The following is a 17,042-nucleotide window of genomic DNA, read 5'->3' as shown; positions in this document are numbered from 1 at the left end:
CAACGTGATGTTTCCTTCAGGGCAAAGACACTGAAGCCGCAGACCAACTCGAGTTTGTTTGGCTCCTTACAGAACGTGAAAGAAGACAAAGCCAAGCCAGTACGAGACGAGTATGAGTACGTCTCAGATGAGGGCGAACTCAAAATTGACGAGTTCCCCATCAGGAGGAAAAAGGCTCCGGTTAAAAGGGACTTTTCCTGTGAGTAGTGCCAGTGTAGGAAGTTATACAGAATAAAAAGCAGCATTTTACTCCATATGGAACAATTTACTGTTAGTACTTGAGATGATCATTTTTCAGGAAATGAATTATAAAGCCTTTGGGACACAGTTATATCTCTTACACTAGTTTTCAGGGGTATATATATTTTTTTAAAGGTTACCGTTTGCCCTTTTTTCAGTTCTGTCGAACATCCGGACATCAGAGCCCATCCAGACATCAAAAAAGCCAAAATTGCAATCGTCGGATATTAAGGTAAGCGTGAGGATCCTTTATAGTTCTTCTTAGAGGACTTGAAGCCAAGGACAATTAAAGGATCAACATCCGCAACCTTTTTCTCTAAACAGACAATGCCACGAACTTGAAGATGCTGATTAATTTCAAATTCTTCAAAATTGGGACTTAATCACCATCCATTATTTCATGAAGTAACTAATAGATTCCTTCTGGGTGTGTTTAAAATATGCTCTCCGCAATAGAGATCATATGTGTTGGCACCCAGATCCCAGCGCTGGGTGGGTGTTCAGGCATTGCAGTAATTCCCCTTAATGTTCCAACTTAAACCAACACACAGAGGAATTCAAAGAGAGAAAGCCACAGGGCAGAGGAAAGTGTCACCACATGACTGATGAAGGAAATATCTGTGGTGTGAACTGACAGCATACACAATCAACAACATACACAAAGACAGACAGTGCAAGGCTTTAGGGGGTCACCGAGAGAACTTTTCTGAAAATCGTACTTATGTAATTGAATGTTTTACACAGTATGTCTGTCCCAGTTCAGATTAAAGCTTGAATTCTTTGAGAAACCTATTGAATTGGTGGTCCCTTCACACTCGGAACACTCGGAGAGAATACTTTTCTATATAAAATACAACAAAGACCAGTATTTATTAAACTTATTAAGAGATGAATTAATAATAAGGCTTAATTACACAGACGTTGGCCTGTCTGTACATTACATCACTGTAGTTAAGAAACATTCAGTGTGTTTACATGGACAACAAGAATCCACTATTAACCCGATTAAGACGATACTGTGATTAAGAAACTAGCATGTAAACAGCAATTTTTAATGACCTTAATCTGATTAAAGTCATACTCGAAGTAAACACTAATGGAATTAAGACGTGTGGAGTATTCCTGTTTTAGTCGCATTATGGACGTGCGTTACAGACCTGTACACACCTTAATCACACTATTAACGTCGTGTGAGAGTTTTCACCGCATTGTGCGACAGGACACGATCACACACAGCAGCGCTCAACCGTTTTACGGCGAACAAGAGAGCACGGCTGCGTCCCGAACCGCGTACTTGCCTACTATAGGCCTGTAGTGGGGAAAAATACATGCAACTCGGCTACTATATAGACGGTAAGGACGCGGTTTGGGACGCAGCCCACGGCTTCAAGCAGTCGTCTATTTGCACGTACAGCATGACAAAATCAACCGCACTTGAAGCTTTCGTAAAAAAAATAAAATAAAAACACCCAAAACTGTATACGGTATTGTAACGAAGACGAACTGTATGTCGATGCGTGAAATTCTGGAGGGACGTCGGACGGCGTGGCGCGGTGACGTAATGACGTGTGCCGTTAATCTAATCATGTTCTATAACATGTAAAACGGGTACATGAGAGGAGTATTCTAAAAGCGACTCATGTAAACACCTTAATCACAATATTATCTTACTCAGAGTAAGGTCAATGATTAGATTATTGCTGTCCATGTAAACGTAGTCACTGTCTCTTCACCCTCCTTGGATAAGCTTTATCTGTGAATAAACAACTGTTCACCCCAGCATAAATTTTCAAACTGTAATTTGAAAGCGTTTATCAAACTAAATTCCAGGACATTTATCATGTAAAACATAACTAAAGATTAACGACGAATCTGGAAATAAATCTGTTACAAGACATCTGGTACAAGAGAGTTGAATTATATTAAAACCAATTTAAACTAGCTCAGGGGTTCCCACACTTTTTGGGCAAACGAACCCAAGTGGACATTATGAAATTTCTGCGACCCCAAGCCTTCACCACCTTATATTTTTTCAATTCCATATTTAAAATTTAGGACTACTATAACATGTAAGGATGTTTTATTATGTTAGTACCACCATATGCATACTCTGCGTGACTTAAAACCAAATTAATATTCCTTGCACTGGCTTACAGTCAACTTGCATGTCTTGACACAGTTTTTCAAAAAGTCAGGAGGTGTGTTTGAAAGGGCGCGTCGCTTTGTGGGGTCACCTCCAGCCTCGAACCATACATAAGGAACAAACCTTCACGGGGCGTGTCGTTAAAAGAAAATAATTCATGCCACGATTATCTCTTCATTATAAAAAAAATCCCCAAAATATGACCGTTTCATCTGAAAATAAGTGTAGTAGTAAAATGTAGTGTAGAAATATCAGTATGAAGAAATAACTGTAGGATTTTTTTAATAATGGGCCCGTGAACATTGCATTTCAGAAAATCAGATGCAGGCAAATTGCACTTTCGGCCTAATTCCTACACCATTATATCATTATTATAATAATATGTTACACTTATTTTCAGATGAAATGCTCTCAAATACCAAGTTCACAGGGCCACTATTTAAAAAATTCGACAGTAAATTTCTATCGTTGCCCTGCGATGTATTGGCACCCTGTCCAGGGTGTACCCCGCCTTGTGCCCCATGCTCCCTGGGATAGGCTCCAGGTCCCCCGTGACCCTGAAAAGGATAAGCGGTATAGAAGATGGATGGATGGACAGTAAATTTCTTCATATTGAGTATTTTGACAGTATATTATATTTAGTTTCATGCAGAATTGTCATCATTTTCATAATGAAGAGATAATTGTGTAGGAATTAGGCAGAAAGTGGGAACAAAAAAATCAGAATAAGAAGCTGGTGAGTAAGAAGCCAGCTTCAGCTTCGTCACCTTGGTATCTTTTTAAACTGCTACTCAACTGGATGGAAGGAAGTCACTTGGTAAAGAAATAAAGAAATATTTGTGAATGCATTTCCAAGCAATTCAGTATCTACACATATGATTTTTGTCAGCAATACAGTTTCCCTGCTGCTGAGCACTCAGCTTTGCCCGTTCTGCCACGTCAGAGGATGCGCCACCTTTAATGGGGTGGGTGTGGCTAATTTTCAGAGCACCTCCCATTCTAAAATCAGTTGACCAATAGAGATTTAAGCTGAGCGTCTTCTTCTAAGCCCCAGCCCCTGTAAAAAAACAAAAAAAGCAAAAAAACTGCGTCAGAAAAATCACAAATAGAAAAAAAACTAAAGGAAAATGCAAGTATGAATCAGACGTTATCTTTTTGGAACAATTCTCACTACTTGAATTTGCAATGTACTTTATACATTTTAATAATTAATCTTTTGCTTGTAAATTTTATCATTTTATTTGAGACTTTGTTCAGGGGTCTGATGAGCTTGGTGGTGCTGGGATTGCTGATTTGCTCATGACTGTAGTCAAAACACACACACACACACTCACACACACTCTCCCTCCCTCTCACTCCTTACATATTTTTCTCAGTAGCAACACCTACCAGTGCTAAAGGTAATGCCAGTGGTATGTGTCCAACCTTTAGAAAGGAGACTCTCTTAATGCTGATGATACAAAGGTCCTCAAAAAAAATCTCATGCAAATATTCTCAGGTTTTCCCTGAGGTACAAATTGATTAAAAAAAAAAAAAAGTATCCTATAGCGTTTGGATTTAATCAATTTCCACATATTTGACCATTGCATGCAACAGTACCATAGTTATTACTGGACATACCATTCTCTTCACTCCTAACAAGCATGTTTTGTGTCATCTATAGGAAATTAGTGGAGGTTCTACTAATGTCAGCTTCCTGCAGAAAAGTAAGGAGATGTGTGAATATTCTTTATAACTGTGGATAAACAAGTCATTGACGAAGCCTTGGCTTGTGTTACCTCTGATGAGGGAAAAGATGCACTGAGCTGTATAATTCGTTTTTCTAATAGAACAATGCAAATTCCTCTGGTGCTCACTAATCATCCAACTAATCAAACAGTGGCTGAAAACGTCTACATATTCCTGGGAATTTCCAGAACCGCTTCCCTTTTTAAAGAACTTCCACTGATTTCCTACAGATAACACAAAGTCATACGCTAAGGTATTTTTGCATGCAGAAGTCCGCAATGTAATACACGAAAAAACGATCAACGAAACCACTAAATCCATAGGCATTAAAGGATTAGATTTCAATCACTGATCTCTTTTTAGGATGAACGCATTTTAGAAGATTCAATTCAGGAGCAAGTTCGTTTGGTTTCAAGGAATACAAAAGAAATATATCAAGTTGTCTGCAACAATGAGCGTAATGTCGGTTAAAAACTGACGCACTGTAACCTTGTTTCTTTATCAGAAGTTCACATTAATTGCTTGTATGTTTTTGAAAAGCTTGACAGGGCTACTAAACATCTTGTCAGGGCTCAGAAGTGAACCCATAGATATCCTGTAATCAACTGGTGGACGGTGGTCTGGATGCTGACCCAGCAAAGTATTCCAGTAGACCGAAGTACTTGAAAGAATACTGTAGCAGAGCTGATAGACATATGAAAAAAAAAAAAAGGGCTTTTTTAAAGTGATCCATACTTTGCACAGATTTTTCATTTCATTTACCCCTCTGATTAGGAAACTTGACAACATGGCTTATTTAAAAACAAAAGTCCACAGCAAAAACGGACGGTTTAAAGACGCGGCACGGTGTTCATTCTCTCCTCATTAAATTCTATGGCGCTAGTCAAAAGTGGCAACATGAAGCGCTACTACAAACGTAATGGTTATTTTGGTCTAGGGCTGGTGTTTAGTGCAATAAATTGATCATAATTTGATCTGATCATATTTCAGACTTGTTTGGCCATAAATCGTATGGCAAAACAAAGAGATTTGCAAACTGTTTTTACCCTCTGGATTTGGGTCATAATATAAATATCAAACACACATAGAAGTATATCTGAAAGCCCAATAAACTCCAATACCTTAGCGTTCAAGACCGTATGTGTGTTTACAGTATATTGCGTCTTTTCATTCAGAGTGCAGACTCTTCAGACGAGGAGTCACTTCACATAGACACAGAGGCCAAGCCAGAGGTCAAAGGCCGTAACTCCAAGGCTTGCAAAAAGAAAGGGGGCAGTGCAGCCGGGATCCTAGACCTCCTGCAGGCCAGCAAGCAAGTGGGCGGCATTGACTACAACAACAGGTACACCATCCTTAAACTCTTCTAATCTGCAAAAATAATTATAAATCCGGTTTGTGCTTATTAACACTGTGATTATTGGTCATGTTTGATATCCGATGGGTAATGCAGTTCAGTTCAGCTTTATGTGTATAGCACTTTTAACAATAGACATAATCGGCTTTAAAGAAATCGGTGTGTAGATTTTGATCCTTCTTGAGCGAAGAGCGGACAGTGGCAAGGAAACGCTCCCCGAGATGAGATGAGAAGGAAACCTTGTAAAAGGAACCAGACCCAAAAGGGAACACCGTATAGTGGAGTTACAACGCATTACACTTCTACACCCGCAGTCAAACGGTACTGAGTGTGTTGAAAGGATGAGCATATTGTGAATAAGAGTCCTGTAATGAGCGCAGAAGCGGCAGTTTGTTGGTACAAGTCTAGAGTATCCAGGCGAGAAGCTGGATAGCAAGCTGAAGCAAGTGTGAGACTTGGGTATAAACTGTTTTTGGGAAGTGCAGATGTTTAAGACCATCCGCAGCAGTAGAAAGTGACTGCAGAAGCTCAAAACAGAAATAGAGCATCAGTGAATTAGTTAATGATATAGATATACATTACTTTATTTATCAAAGGGGCACAAGAAGAGTTTGGACTTTCAGAGGCTTGTGGTTGTAGTTTGGTATATATACGGGACAAAGTCAGCTCGAATCGAGGTTTTTTTTTTGTTTTGTTCATAAGCAAAAGCAAGGGTTTTCTTGCACGAGAAGCAGACTGTTTAATTGAAAGCGGACGCTAAAAAGCCGAACATGTTGAGGGAACATTGCGATCTCTACACTGTAATGACAAAACAACATTGTTAAAACTTATACCCAGATTGGGAATAAGGAGACAGGATGCAGGCAGTGAACGGCACGCAAAAAAGTGCTTTTCAATGCGGGCAGTGCAGCAGAGACGTTTGTGCTCAGTCTGCCGCTTTTAACTCAGCTCCACATCACTCCTTCTCTCCCGGGTCATTGACATCCGACTGAGGAAAGACAGGCACATGAGTAGGCTGCCATTAACACACAGGTGTGGACAATCACTCATTACCTGCTCATTCTCTCCGAACCCTCATTCCTTTCCGCAAGCAACGCTTGAACACACCCCCACATTTGGATTATAAGAAATACGCTTTCTTTTATAATATAAAGCTTTCTGAGGTGAAAAGAAGGAATTAAGCCGAACGGAATCGGGCAATCGGTTTAGACTTGAGTATCATTTTAAAAATGCGCATATCACATCGAATTCAAATTCAGCATATAATTATCACTCACCATACAGCATATTGCTTGGCAAAGGATCAATTATGTTATGAACATTATGAATCAGGCAACCAGCATATCTTCATAGGACAACCCACCCACATTCGCATCATGCAGCTCGTATTGCGTTATATATTTTGCCATGACCTATTTCTGAATGCAGTGACGTGTGAAAACCACTACGCGTGGTTTGAGATGTACGCATTTGTGTAGATACAGTAGGTATGTTTTCAGGCTGAACAAAAGCTTTCTTTTCCCCCATGAATGCATGTACTGAAATGAATTCCCATCCAGGCACTTATCCTCCACTACTGTATGTCTAGTCTACTGCTATCTGAAGTAATAGTTTACACTGTAGTATTTATATGAATAGTTACCACTTTGTCAGCAGTTTACATAAATAACCACTATTTGTTTGATATTCCTCCACTATTAATTTGTCAGAATGCAGTGGATGCTTGGGGCCATTCTTCTTCATTTTACCGCTTGTTGTTTTGAACCGTTTTTGATGGTCTATTTCAACTGAGCTGAAATCGGCAAATTGGCAGAAAGCTAAGCAAAAAGGGAAAGAAAACATTGCTGAAATATGTTAATTTCTCAAATTATTTTTTCTCGAATTGTAAGACGGCAGATTGTGTGGAGGAAATGACTGCACTCAATTTCAACCACATTAAACAAGCACTTTTTTTTCCCCCCTCATTGTTCCAGCTCACTGCTTAATGACTTAATAGGTGGTAATCTGGACAGGAGAAATTTGTATTTTTCGGCTGGTTTCCACAGGCAGGAGGCAGATGGAAGCACTGTTCTTATATCGTGCACAAGGATGAAAACACCTGGCTTCAATAACTCAAATGAACAACAACTGGCTTAGTGGTGCCTAAATTAAAGACATCAAAATATTATGCCAAGTGTGTTTCTTTATGTTACTAATCAGTGAAACCAAATAGTCTGTTATATAAGTGTAAGTTCAACTGGGTGTCTTACCAGTCAATTAAAAAAACAACAACTATACAACTATAGTAAGTATAGTGACTTTAGTAGTCTTATTTGACCTTATAATTATAAAACTTTAGGGTAAGAACAAATGAGCTGGGATATCTCAGAGTCTCCACGCAGTTCACTGCAAATGTAATGAGATTGTAGTAAATAGTTGACATTTGAAAAGTTGGAATTTGCCTAGCCCTTAGATTATACAGTGTCTTGAATCCAAACTGCGGCATGTGTTGTGCTCATGCAGACACACCCTCGACTTTGAGTGTTTATGCATTTCTAGCTGGCTATTCCTGGACTTGTCTGTCAACTTTTTGACCTATCCCATTAGTCCGAGTTCTTTTCACAGCCTCCACTCTTTTCCATGTCGAAAAAGCTTTCTTTTTTTTTCCCCCAAACAGTTACAGATTCATGACAAAATCAACCCGAGCTCAGAAATCCCAGCAGCAGCACCACACACACTGCCTATAGTGGAAAAGCCTTTCTCAGCGAGTTTAGCTGAACTGTTGTCATCGTCCCAAGCCACACCATCAATCCTCATCGTATTCGATGCTTTCTCTGTAACCTCGGCTTGATTTTACTCCCTCTTTAAAACTTGAAAAGCTTTTTAATTCTCACTGACAAGTTGGAAGTAATGTGTGCACTGTATGGTTCCTCACTGGACTAACAGCCATCTGCATAGCTTCTGGTGCTTTTTATGTTCCTCTGGCTCCTTTTCCTGCACTCTAAACCCTAGAATTTTTTGTGTTTGCACTGGCAACTTGAGAGTAATGCAGTTGTGTTTTGTTATGTGTGTCGATGGACTTACAGTCAGCCACCTGCATCCCCCAGTACACAGGAGGCCATCCAGGGCATGTTGTCTATGGCGAACCTGCAGTCCTCGGACACCTGCCTGCAGCCAGCCTGGAACAACAGCCAGGCCAAGAGCAACTCTCACAGTGGGACGGCCGGCAAAAAGCCTGCAGCAGCCAGCAACAGCAAGCGTCCCTCAGCCAAACGGCCTCCCAAAAAACCACGTAAAAGCAGCAGCGTGGACAGTGGTGACATGTTCGATGACGACGATGACCAGGACCACTTGGACGCCTGCTTTAAGGACTCAGACTATGGTAAGATTTGACATGGTCTGCACTTATAGAGCTTTTTTAACCTTAGCGGTTCCAAAACACTTTACACTGGTTCTCATTCACCCATTCACACACACATTGCAGCAGAGCTGCCATGCAAGGCGCTAACTCGCCATCGGGAGAAACTTGGGGTTCAGTGTCTTACCCAAGGACACTTCGGTATGTGGAGTCACGTGGGCCGGGAATCGAACCGCCAACCCTACGATTTTTGGACAACCCGCTCTACCCCATACTGCAACATAGAGCCACAGCTGCCCCATACTGCAACATAGGCTTTGGAGCTTTTTGTTGTGTCCATTGCCTTGTTTGGTTCAAATTGGCACCACAAGAGCTTTTATATTAGTGATCGTGATTCCCAGAGACAAGTTTATATGTGCTCAGAGTGGGACTTTGTGTGCATTGCAGCATTTAAGGTGATTCACCTTTAAACTAGATCATGTCTTGAGGGGAGGGTAAGTGATTTATGGTGCAGCGGGTAATGTGAGTCTCACAGTTCCACGTTCTCTGGTTTGATCCTGAGCTGAGGATACTCTCTGTATAAAGTTTCTCTGCATGTTCTCCATGTGGGATTCCTCCTACCTCCAAAAAACATGCCAGTAGGTAGACTGGCTATGCTAAATTGTCCCAAGGTGTGAATGAATGTGTGTGTGTGTGTGTGTGTGTGTGTGTGTGTGTGTGTGTGTGCATGGTACTTTTTCTGAATTAAAAAAAAGTATTAATTAAGGGGGCACACGGTGGCTTAGCGGTTAGCACGTTCGCCTCACACCTCCAGGGTCAGGGGTTCGATTCCCACCGTGGCCCTATGTGTGCGGAGTTTGCATGTTCTCCCCGTGCTGCAGGGGTTTCCTCCAGGTACTCCGGTTTCCTCCCCCAGTCCAAAGACATGCATGGTAGGCTGATTGGTATGTCTGTAGTGTATGAATGGGAGTGTGTGCACTGCGATGGATTGGCACCCTGTCCAGGGTGTACCCTGCCTTATGCCTGATGCCTATCCCTGGGATAGGCTCCAGGTTCCCCGTGACCCTGAAAAGGATAAAGCGGTATAGAAGATGAATTGATGGATGGTATTCATTCAGAGTGTGTCACCACCCAGTGTTCCCGGGATAGGCCCCGAATCCACAGCGACCCTAACCGAGCTGTTAATCAAAATGAGTGAATGAATGAAAGTATGGTTTACCTGAAACTCTTTTCATTGGGTGAAATTTTAACCTGAAAATTCCCTATGATTTTTAAACTGGCCAAAATAATATGAAGAAGGTTCTCCTTTTTCTGCCTTCCAAATGGAACAAATTCTAATACTTTTTTTAGACTTTTGCTTCTTAAATACCACACGAGGGTGTGGCTAGATTTTCATGCGACCTAAACATTAACGATATTTTCTTAGTAAATATCTCAGTGTATATTTTAACTGAAAGTAGGTACATACGGTGCCTATTTGAGGGTATGTTGTAGTTCTGTCTCTCCAGTGCTTGAAATGAACATTCCTGCAGAACCAAAAGAAACAGAGTCATTTAAAATTGCAGTTGCTTTTTTTGATTTAGACTCGGAGGTTCTCATTAGAGCCAAGTGACAGGCGTTTTGTTTATTCCGCATGGAAGGATCTCCAAATCTTGTCTTTGAGTTCAGTTCCAGTGAACTACTTTTTCAGCTGGGCGCTTCTTGTGAACCCTTTCCAAAAACAGCAAGACCATTAGTAGCCCCGTTAATAATCCATTAGCCATCGTTTTAAACTGTTGTTTTAAATGCTTTTTGATCTGATACCCTAATTAGTCATTACTAGCACACATATTTGCAATCTAGATCACACTAGGGAGCATTTTGTCAAGCACACTGGCATTTTTCTCTACTGTAAACAGATTTTTTTCAGCCTTGATAATTATTGGAAATTGCATGTTTTTTCTTGCAGGAGTTCAAAGAGACTAGGTACATCGGGCAGCGTATTAAACAGCTGCCTTGCATCTGTTCTATGCTAAGCCTCTATCCCTTTGGAAAATCTTCAGTACTAGAGTTTATTAAATGCACATTTGAAATGTATACTTTTTTTTTTTTCTGATTTTTTTTGGTATGCTTCAATATTGTTTTGATGAGTACTGTCATCTGCTCAACTGTGTTCGCTTCAGTTTACCCTTCTCTGGAGTCTGAAGAGGACAGCCCCATCTTCAAATCACGGTCAAAGAAAAGGAAAAGCTCAGATGACACTCCGTACAGTCCAACAGGTATGGATTATATCACGTCTGTCCTGAATCTTCCCCTCAGGGTTTGCTGGAAGTAAAGGATGCCTCTGGTGTGAGAGGTGTTAAATGTTAAATTTGTTCCTGTTGTGTTTTACAGCACGTGTTGGGCCTTCTGTACCACGACAGGAAAGACCAACACGTGAAGGGGCCAGGGTCGCGTCCATAGAGACTGGCTTGGCCGCCGCTGCTGCCAAACTCTCTCATCAGGTGAACAACTTCCACCTGCCATTTTTGCCTTCACATAACATAATCTGTAGTGTACTGTCGAGAGGCACAAGAAAATAATATAAAATAGAGCAGTGAGGAAAACCGTGGACGAATAGCCACTACTAACTAAAAATTAAAACATGGCCGTTCCTGATGATCACATGTTTCTTCACTGAGAGCAAATTTATGACCAAATCTAACTGCCACTGGACAACTGTTAATAAATTTACTTTAATAGATACATAGTAAAGTGGCTAGCTACTTCCTTGCACTGGTGTTTGATTCTCACACCTGGTGTAGCGATCGTGTAGTGTGCATTCTTGCTCACTGTAGCTCACTCTTCTGGAAGAGTGAGCTTTTTCCTTACGGAATGCACTGTAAACACAAACGTCTAATAGGTGATGCTTAGTCAGATGTGTAGCGCCCTCTATAAAGCTCCTGAAGTACTTAATAATTTGTGAGCTAGCTTGAGTGTTTCAGCTTACAAACCATGGAAAAGAAAATCCTGATCTTGATTATTGTCCTGGTGGCATTTTAAGATTTTTAAGCCATCCGTTTCTATCCGATACGTAAGTAAAAAAATTAGACTGCTGTTGCAGTCCTTGCAGGGAGTAAAAATACAAATGATAATACCAGCATGCACTTTTTAGTTCCCAGAATTTTTTTTAGGCCTTTTCCAATGACCTAGAATGCCCTAAGGGCTCTGCTCTGGTTTTTATAATATTGTTCAACCTTAACTGAATGATCATGGATTTTGGTTTTCTGATTGCAGATCACTGATTATTTGAACTGAGTCAGCTAAGACCTTATCTCAATACACAGTACAATAGAATAGAAATTTGACTTGTATACCTTTTTACAATACAAAATGTCAAAACTCAGTTTTTTATTATTTTATTTATTTATTTATTTTTTACAAAACTCTAAGAAGGAAAACAAAAAACTTTGGAAGGCACCAGGACTCAGTAGGGGGAGCCCATTCTCCTCTCTCCGGTGCTGCTTTTTGACCCGTGTTTCACTTTGCGCATGTTGCAGGAAGAGCAGCAGAAGATCAAGAAGAAAAAGAAGAGTGTCAAAAAGAAGCCCGTGGCTGTAGAGGAGCCTCAGAAACACTCTCAGGACTGCAGTTCTCCAGAGGCAACCCCGGACTCTGAGGGCAACGCAGCCGACCAGGAGTACGGCAGCGGAACAGTCAAGGCAGCCAGCGGCTCGCAGCCCATGGCTCCAGGAGTCTTCCTCAATCAGAGACGTCCCTCCACTTCATCTCCGAACAGTGCCTCAGCACAGCCAGCAAAAGTGGAACGTGGCAACTCGACAGATGCCAAAGGTAAATCTAAATATCCGAGTGCTATTTTTCTGCCGTCCTTGCTTTTGAGCAGTCGTATCTCGCACTTTAAGATTCTGTGCTAGTGAGCAGAAGGCACAGTAGAGGGCTGTTCGTCTGCCTCTCTCGGGCTCTTCAGCTTAATTGCTCAGCCGTCTGCTTAGACTGTATTCTGCCTCACGCATATGTTACTTTGGATAAAACCTCTGCCAAATGAGTTCATTTAATTCTTGATTGTATCTACACGTAAATACTGACGATCAGCATCCACGTTATTTGATTGGCGTTACATTGATTATTAACGTCCAAGTTTGGTCATTGTAGGCATTAGTGGTTTATTGGTAATTAAGAACAATTCCAGACTTACACGTACTTGTAACATTATTCTATTTCTCTCCCAGCCAAGCGGCTAAAGAAAGGCATGGCAACGGCCAAACAAAGACTCGGAAAAATCTTAAAGATCCATCGGAACGGGAAGCTCCTCCTGTAACAGGAACAGTGGAGGGGATTTGACATTTTCTCCTGACGTTCTTATGGACACAATGGACTAGCCGATCCGATCCCTCCCTCCCTCTCTCTCTCTCTCTCTCTTTCCCCTCCCCCTTCCTCAAACTGTGGACAAGAACTGAAAGACGGAAGGGGAGTGTGCGAGTCACGCGACTTTTTCGATTTCTAAGAAGAGCTTAGGTCAGAATAGGTTTTTGCTTCGACTTATACTTTATAACTTTCAGATATTAAAAAATGTACAGAATACCTGCTATTAATATTTTGTAAGAAGAATTTGTCTCGTTTTACTACAGCTGTCAGTTTATCAGGGGTTGCAAAGATATTATAAAATAATAAATAGCAGTCATTCCAAGATAAAGAAAGTATCCCTCGCATGTATCCAGTTGCATGCATGCATTGGTATAGAGGGCTGGGACAGGGGTTCAAATCCAGGAATTCATTTCTACTCTTTGGATGTGGCTTATCATTGTCTTTTGATGTTGAATAAGTATTACCGAACACTTTTTCATTCATTTTCAAAATGACTGCCCCACGTGTGTCCACCACACCACATTTCCTAGTGTCTTGTGGTGAAAGGATCTTTTAGAATGAGTTACTTTTGTGTGCTGAGCACTATCACTGATGATATTTATTGACCTAATATAATTGTACGTCATAGATAGATGTAGGAATGTCAAAAGGCACTTAAAATCCATCAACAAAGCACAAAACTGTGATATTGTGAGTAGTTTTAAATGTCTTTTTATAACAGCTACTGTGAACCATGAACTGATGAGAAGATTTTTTTTTTCACAGACGATAGCAGCCAAATTTGGTTTCATGGAACCAAAATCATCAAATTCATGAAACGTCCCGATAACTCAGTACGTGCACATCATATATTAACCACATCAGGTTCGTTATTTAAAATAGGGTTGTCTCACGTTATAAAGAATGATCAATTTGATGTCCGACACACTAATAGGTCATACCGATAACTGTTGGCAATACTCACAAAGCATTTTTTTTTTTAAATCCCTAATTCTTTTTACATCATGATGTCTGTCCCTGAGTAAATTTTATGTCTTTTATATGAATCGAGCTCCATGTTACTGTTACGTTGGCAAATGTAGCTTCTCTTTTTTCTTTTTTCTTTTTTTTTTTTATCCATATCCTAAAACGATCTAAACGAAAACACTAATTACATGGGACCGTGAGCTCTGATAAGCCTCATCCACATCGATGTGTATCACTACGTTAGGGATACTTTCTCTCTTTTGTTGGTCTCACAGGCAGCACCCATTAACCCTAGACTGAAATATGCATTTATATTGCTTCACAGTACAGTATGTAGAATGTAGCCTGTATATAGCTTTTTAAATGAATACGTTTTGTATCCTTTTTCCTTAATACTTCATTATACATTTTTACTAGTTTTTTGCAAAGTGTAAACAAGAAAAATATATATAAAGATATAGAAATAGTCCTTTCTTTCTATTTTTATTTTTTATTTTTTTCCCGTAGATACACGATAGCTGAGCTTTTTTTTTATTTTAACCATCTTATTTTGAACATTTTTGTTAGAGAAAGGTGTTGCCTGGAGAACAAAAGCATCATCATAGCATAACAGCTCATATGGCCTTACATAAACAAAACTACACGTATTGAACTGAATCACTTACACAACTTAGACGGGGGCGGGGGGGGGGGGGAGAGAAATGTCAAGTCAAGGTTAAAGTTTCTACAACCAGCCTCATGTTTTGGGTTCAACTGCCCTTACTGGGAGTCAAAGTTCTTTTACTAGCACCTTGTGAAGTGTTGTCTGTGTCGGTGATGTAATTTATTAATGTTTGTAGCCTTTTATACTTGTATAATTCTTATGAGATTTTGTTTGAAATATTTTATCAGTGTGAAAGCCCCATAGGAAACTTATCATTAAAATGCCTTGTTGAGTTCCACAAAACTCATTTTTGCCTTTTATTTTCATTTTGTCAACTGACACAGGTCATTCATTTGAAATGTTAAGTGTTTATTATTATTATTATTACTATTATTATTTTTTTTTATCATCGTCATCATCATCATCATCATCATCATCATCATGCAGCTCTTTTAAAAAAAATCTTATGCCATGAACTTTATTTTGATAACAGAATATGTACATTCTCAACAAGGTTTGCTGATCAATTGCAGTGTTTTAGTTATCAATGTAAATCTTGTATCCACCTTTTCTGGAGTGAAAAGCACTCGGATCGATCTTTGTCAATGGAACTATTTCAGGTTTTATTTGTACAAAAATGTGTGTTGCTTTGTTGTGGTTTATTTTTATATGTTCAAACCAATTAAACTCATCCACTGTACCAGGGCAGTGAATGATACCTCTTATTGTGGTGATGTGATACTTCATCGATTTTACTGCAGTCTTCCCTAGATGTTTGCACAGACGGTCATTTTTAATGACTTTTGCGTAAAGGTTATTTATTATTTATTATCAATCATCGTTTAAAAGGACTAGTTGATATAAGAGCTTCTTGGAAGTGACTTTAATAAGCAAGGTTTACTATATCATGGTGTTGCTGGAATCTGATTGGTCAGAAGGTGTCGATTTGTTTTCTGTAACAGCATGCCAGTGACAACGGCGCTGGCTGTAATTCAAATCAGTCTTTTATTAACGCGCTCGTTCTATTGTTATCAATTCTACACTAACACGTAATTCACATGGAGGCTGGTGAGGGATTGACTTTTTCCTATAGCTACTAAACACAAGTGATAACTATGAATGGTTAAAAAGTATGATCGATGAATTCATTCAAAATTACAATCACGGGCAAATTGCTGTGGTATAAGAGGGATATAACACTTCAGGATGTACTGACGTGGAAAATAATTCATTAACATCACTCTATTGTTGATTGTTTTCCTTTAACGGCACGTCCTGCAGTGATTTCTTACTTACAAACACACACACACACACACACACACACACAAACATGTAAAACCCTTAAAAAAGCTCGTCTTTGGGGTCAGCCCGGATAGCACAGGTCTACTGTAACACAAAGGAGTCTTTTAGTGCAAGTAATGTGTTCATATTGAAATATTCCATTACATGTAGTGCTCTATTCTCTATTAACAACCTGATGATTTTACGTTATTCCACAACATGCTGAGTAAATTACCGACATGTTCTTACGCTCAGGTCTCCACGGCCCAGAGGAACGACTTCCTCTAAAACAGACACTTCCGGTTTTAACTGCAGGGGCCACTGGGAGCCAAAGCAGAAAAAAGTGTGTGTGTGTGTGTGAGAGAGAGAGAGAAAGTAAGAGTGTGTGTGAGAGTAAGAGCGCCAGTGAGTACTACATTCACGCCAAGGTCAACACTGTTAAAAGTCCATTAGCTTTAGCCGGAGTCTGCGGTGGGCCAATTCAAAAATGTCAGGCTATGTTAAACAAACACAAGTTCACGTCAGGCTCTGTAAAAGTAACGGAAATGCTGGTTATTCTTATAATATCACTAAATTATAGTTATACTTATAATAGGCTAATTTTCATTAATACCAAAGCGGTGTTTGGGGTTTGCAATGGCCATTAAAAGTTTCTATTTGGTTCTCTCTCTCTCTCTCTCTCTGAATCTTCTTTTCGTTTGTGAGAAATTCTACCGTTTATCTACCAGCAGGTGGCGATAGATAGCTCAGAAAGATGGGTTTTCGTTCACAAAAGAGGGGTTAATTAATCATGTAGCTGAAATTAGACACTGCATGCTAAATGGCTCCCTACTGTACATAAATTCCATTATTTAATAACCCATGTAGTGTACTTATACAGGTAATAATGTGCTAACTGGGATTAGTTGCAGACCTGGTTGGTTTATAAGTAGCCTACATAAATACATAAATCTGAATAGGAACTGAGCTGCTGTTCTGCATTACTGTGTTTGGGGTTGCATAAAAC

At 39.9% G+C, this 17,042-nt stretch overlaps 1 protein-coding gene across 1 annotated transcript in view; it reads left to right on the top strand.

The window, feature by feature from the left end:
- phf2 (PHD finger protein 2) overlaps positions 1-16,690 on the top strand; it is a 55,996-nt gene extending 39,306 nt beyond the window's left edge. The window contains exons 15-22 of the mRNA XM_053652652.1: positions 21-199; positions 399-472; positions 5,287-5,453; positions 8,531-8,826; positions 10,965-11,060; positions 11,176-11,285; positions 12,321-12,612; positions 13,011-16,690. Of these exons, the coding sequence (XP_053508627.1) occupies positions 21-199; positions 399-472; positions 5,287-5,453; positions 8,531-8,826; positions 10,965-11,060; positions 11,176-11,285; positions 12,321-12,612; positions 13,011-13,099 (1,303 nt within the window). The 3' untranslated portion in view covers positions 13,100-16,690. The remainder of the gene's footprint in view (positions 1-20; positions 200-398; positions 473-5,286; positions 5,454-8,530; positions 8,827-10,964; positions 11,061-11,175; positions 11,286-12,320; positions 12,613-13,010) is intronic.
- The last annotated feature ends 352 nt before the right edge of the window (positions 16,691-17,042 follow it).

The sequence above is a fragment of the Ictalurus furcatus genome, chromosome 21 (assembly GCF_023375685.1).
Source record: "Ictalurus furcatus strain D&B chromosome 21, Billie_1.0, whole genome shotgun sequence".
Classification (NCBI taxonomy): Eukaryota; Metazoa; Chordata; class Actinopteri; order Siluriformes; family Ictaluridae; genus Ictalurus; species Ictalurus furcatus.
This window is presented reverse-complemented; position numbering and strand designations above follow the sequence as displayed.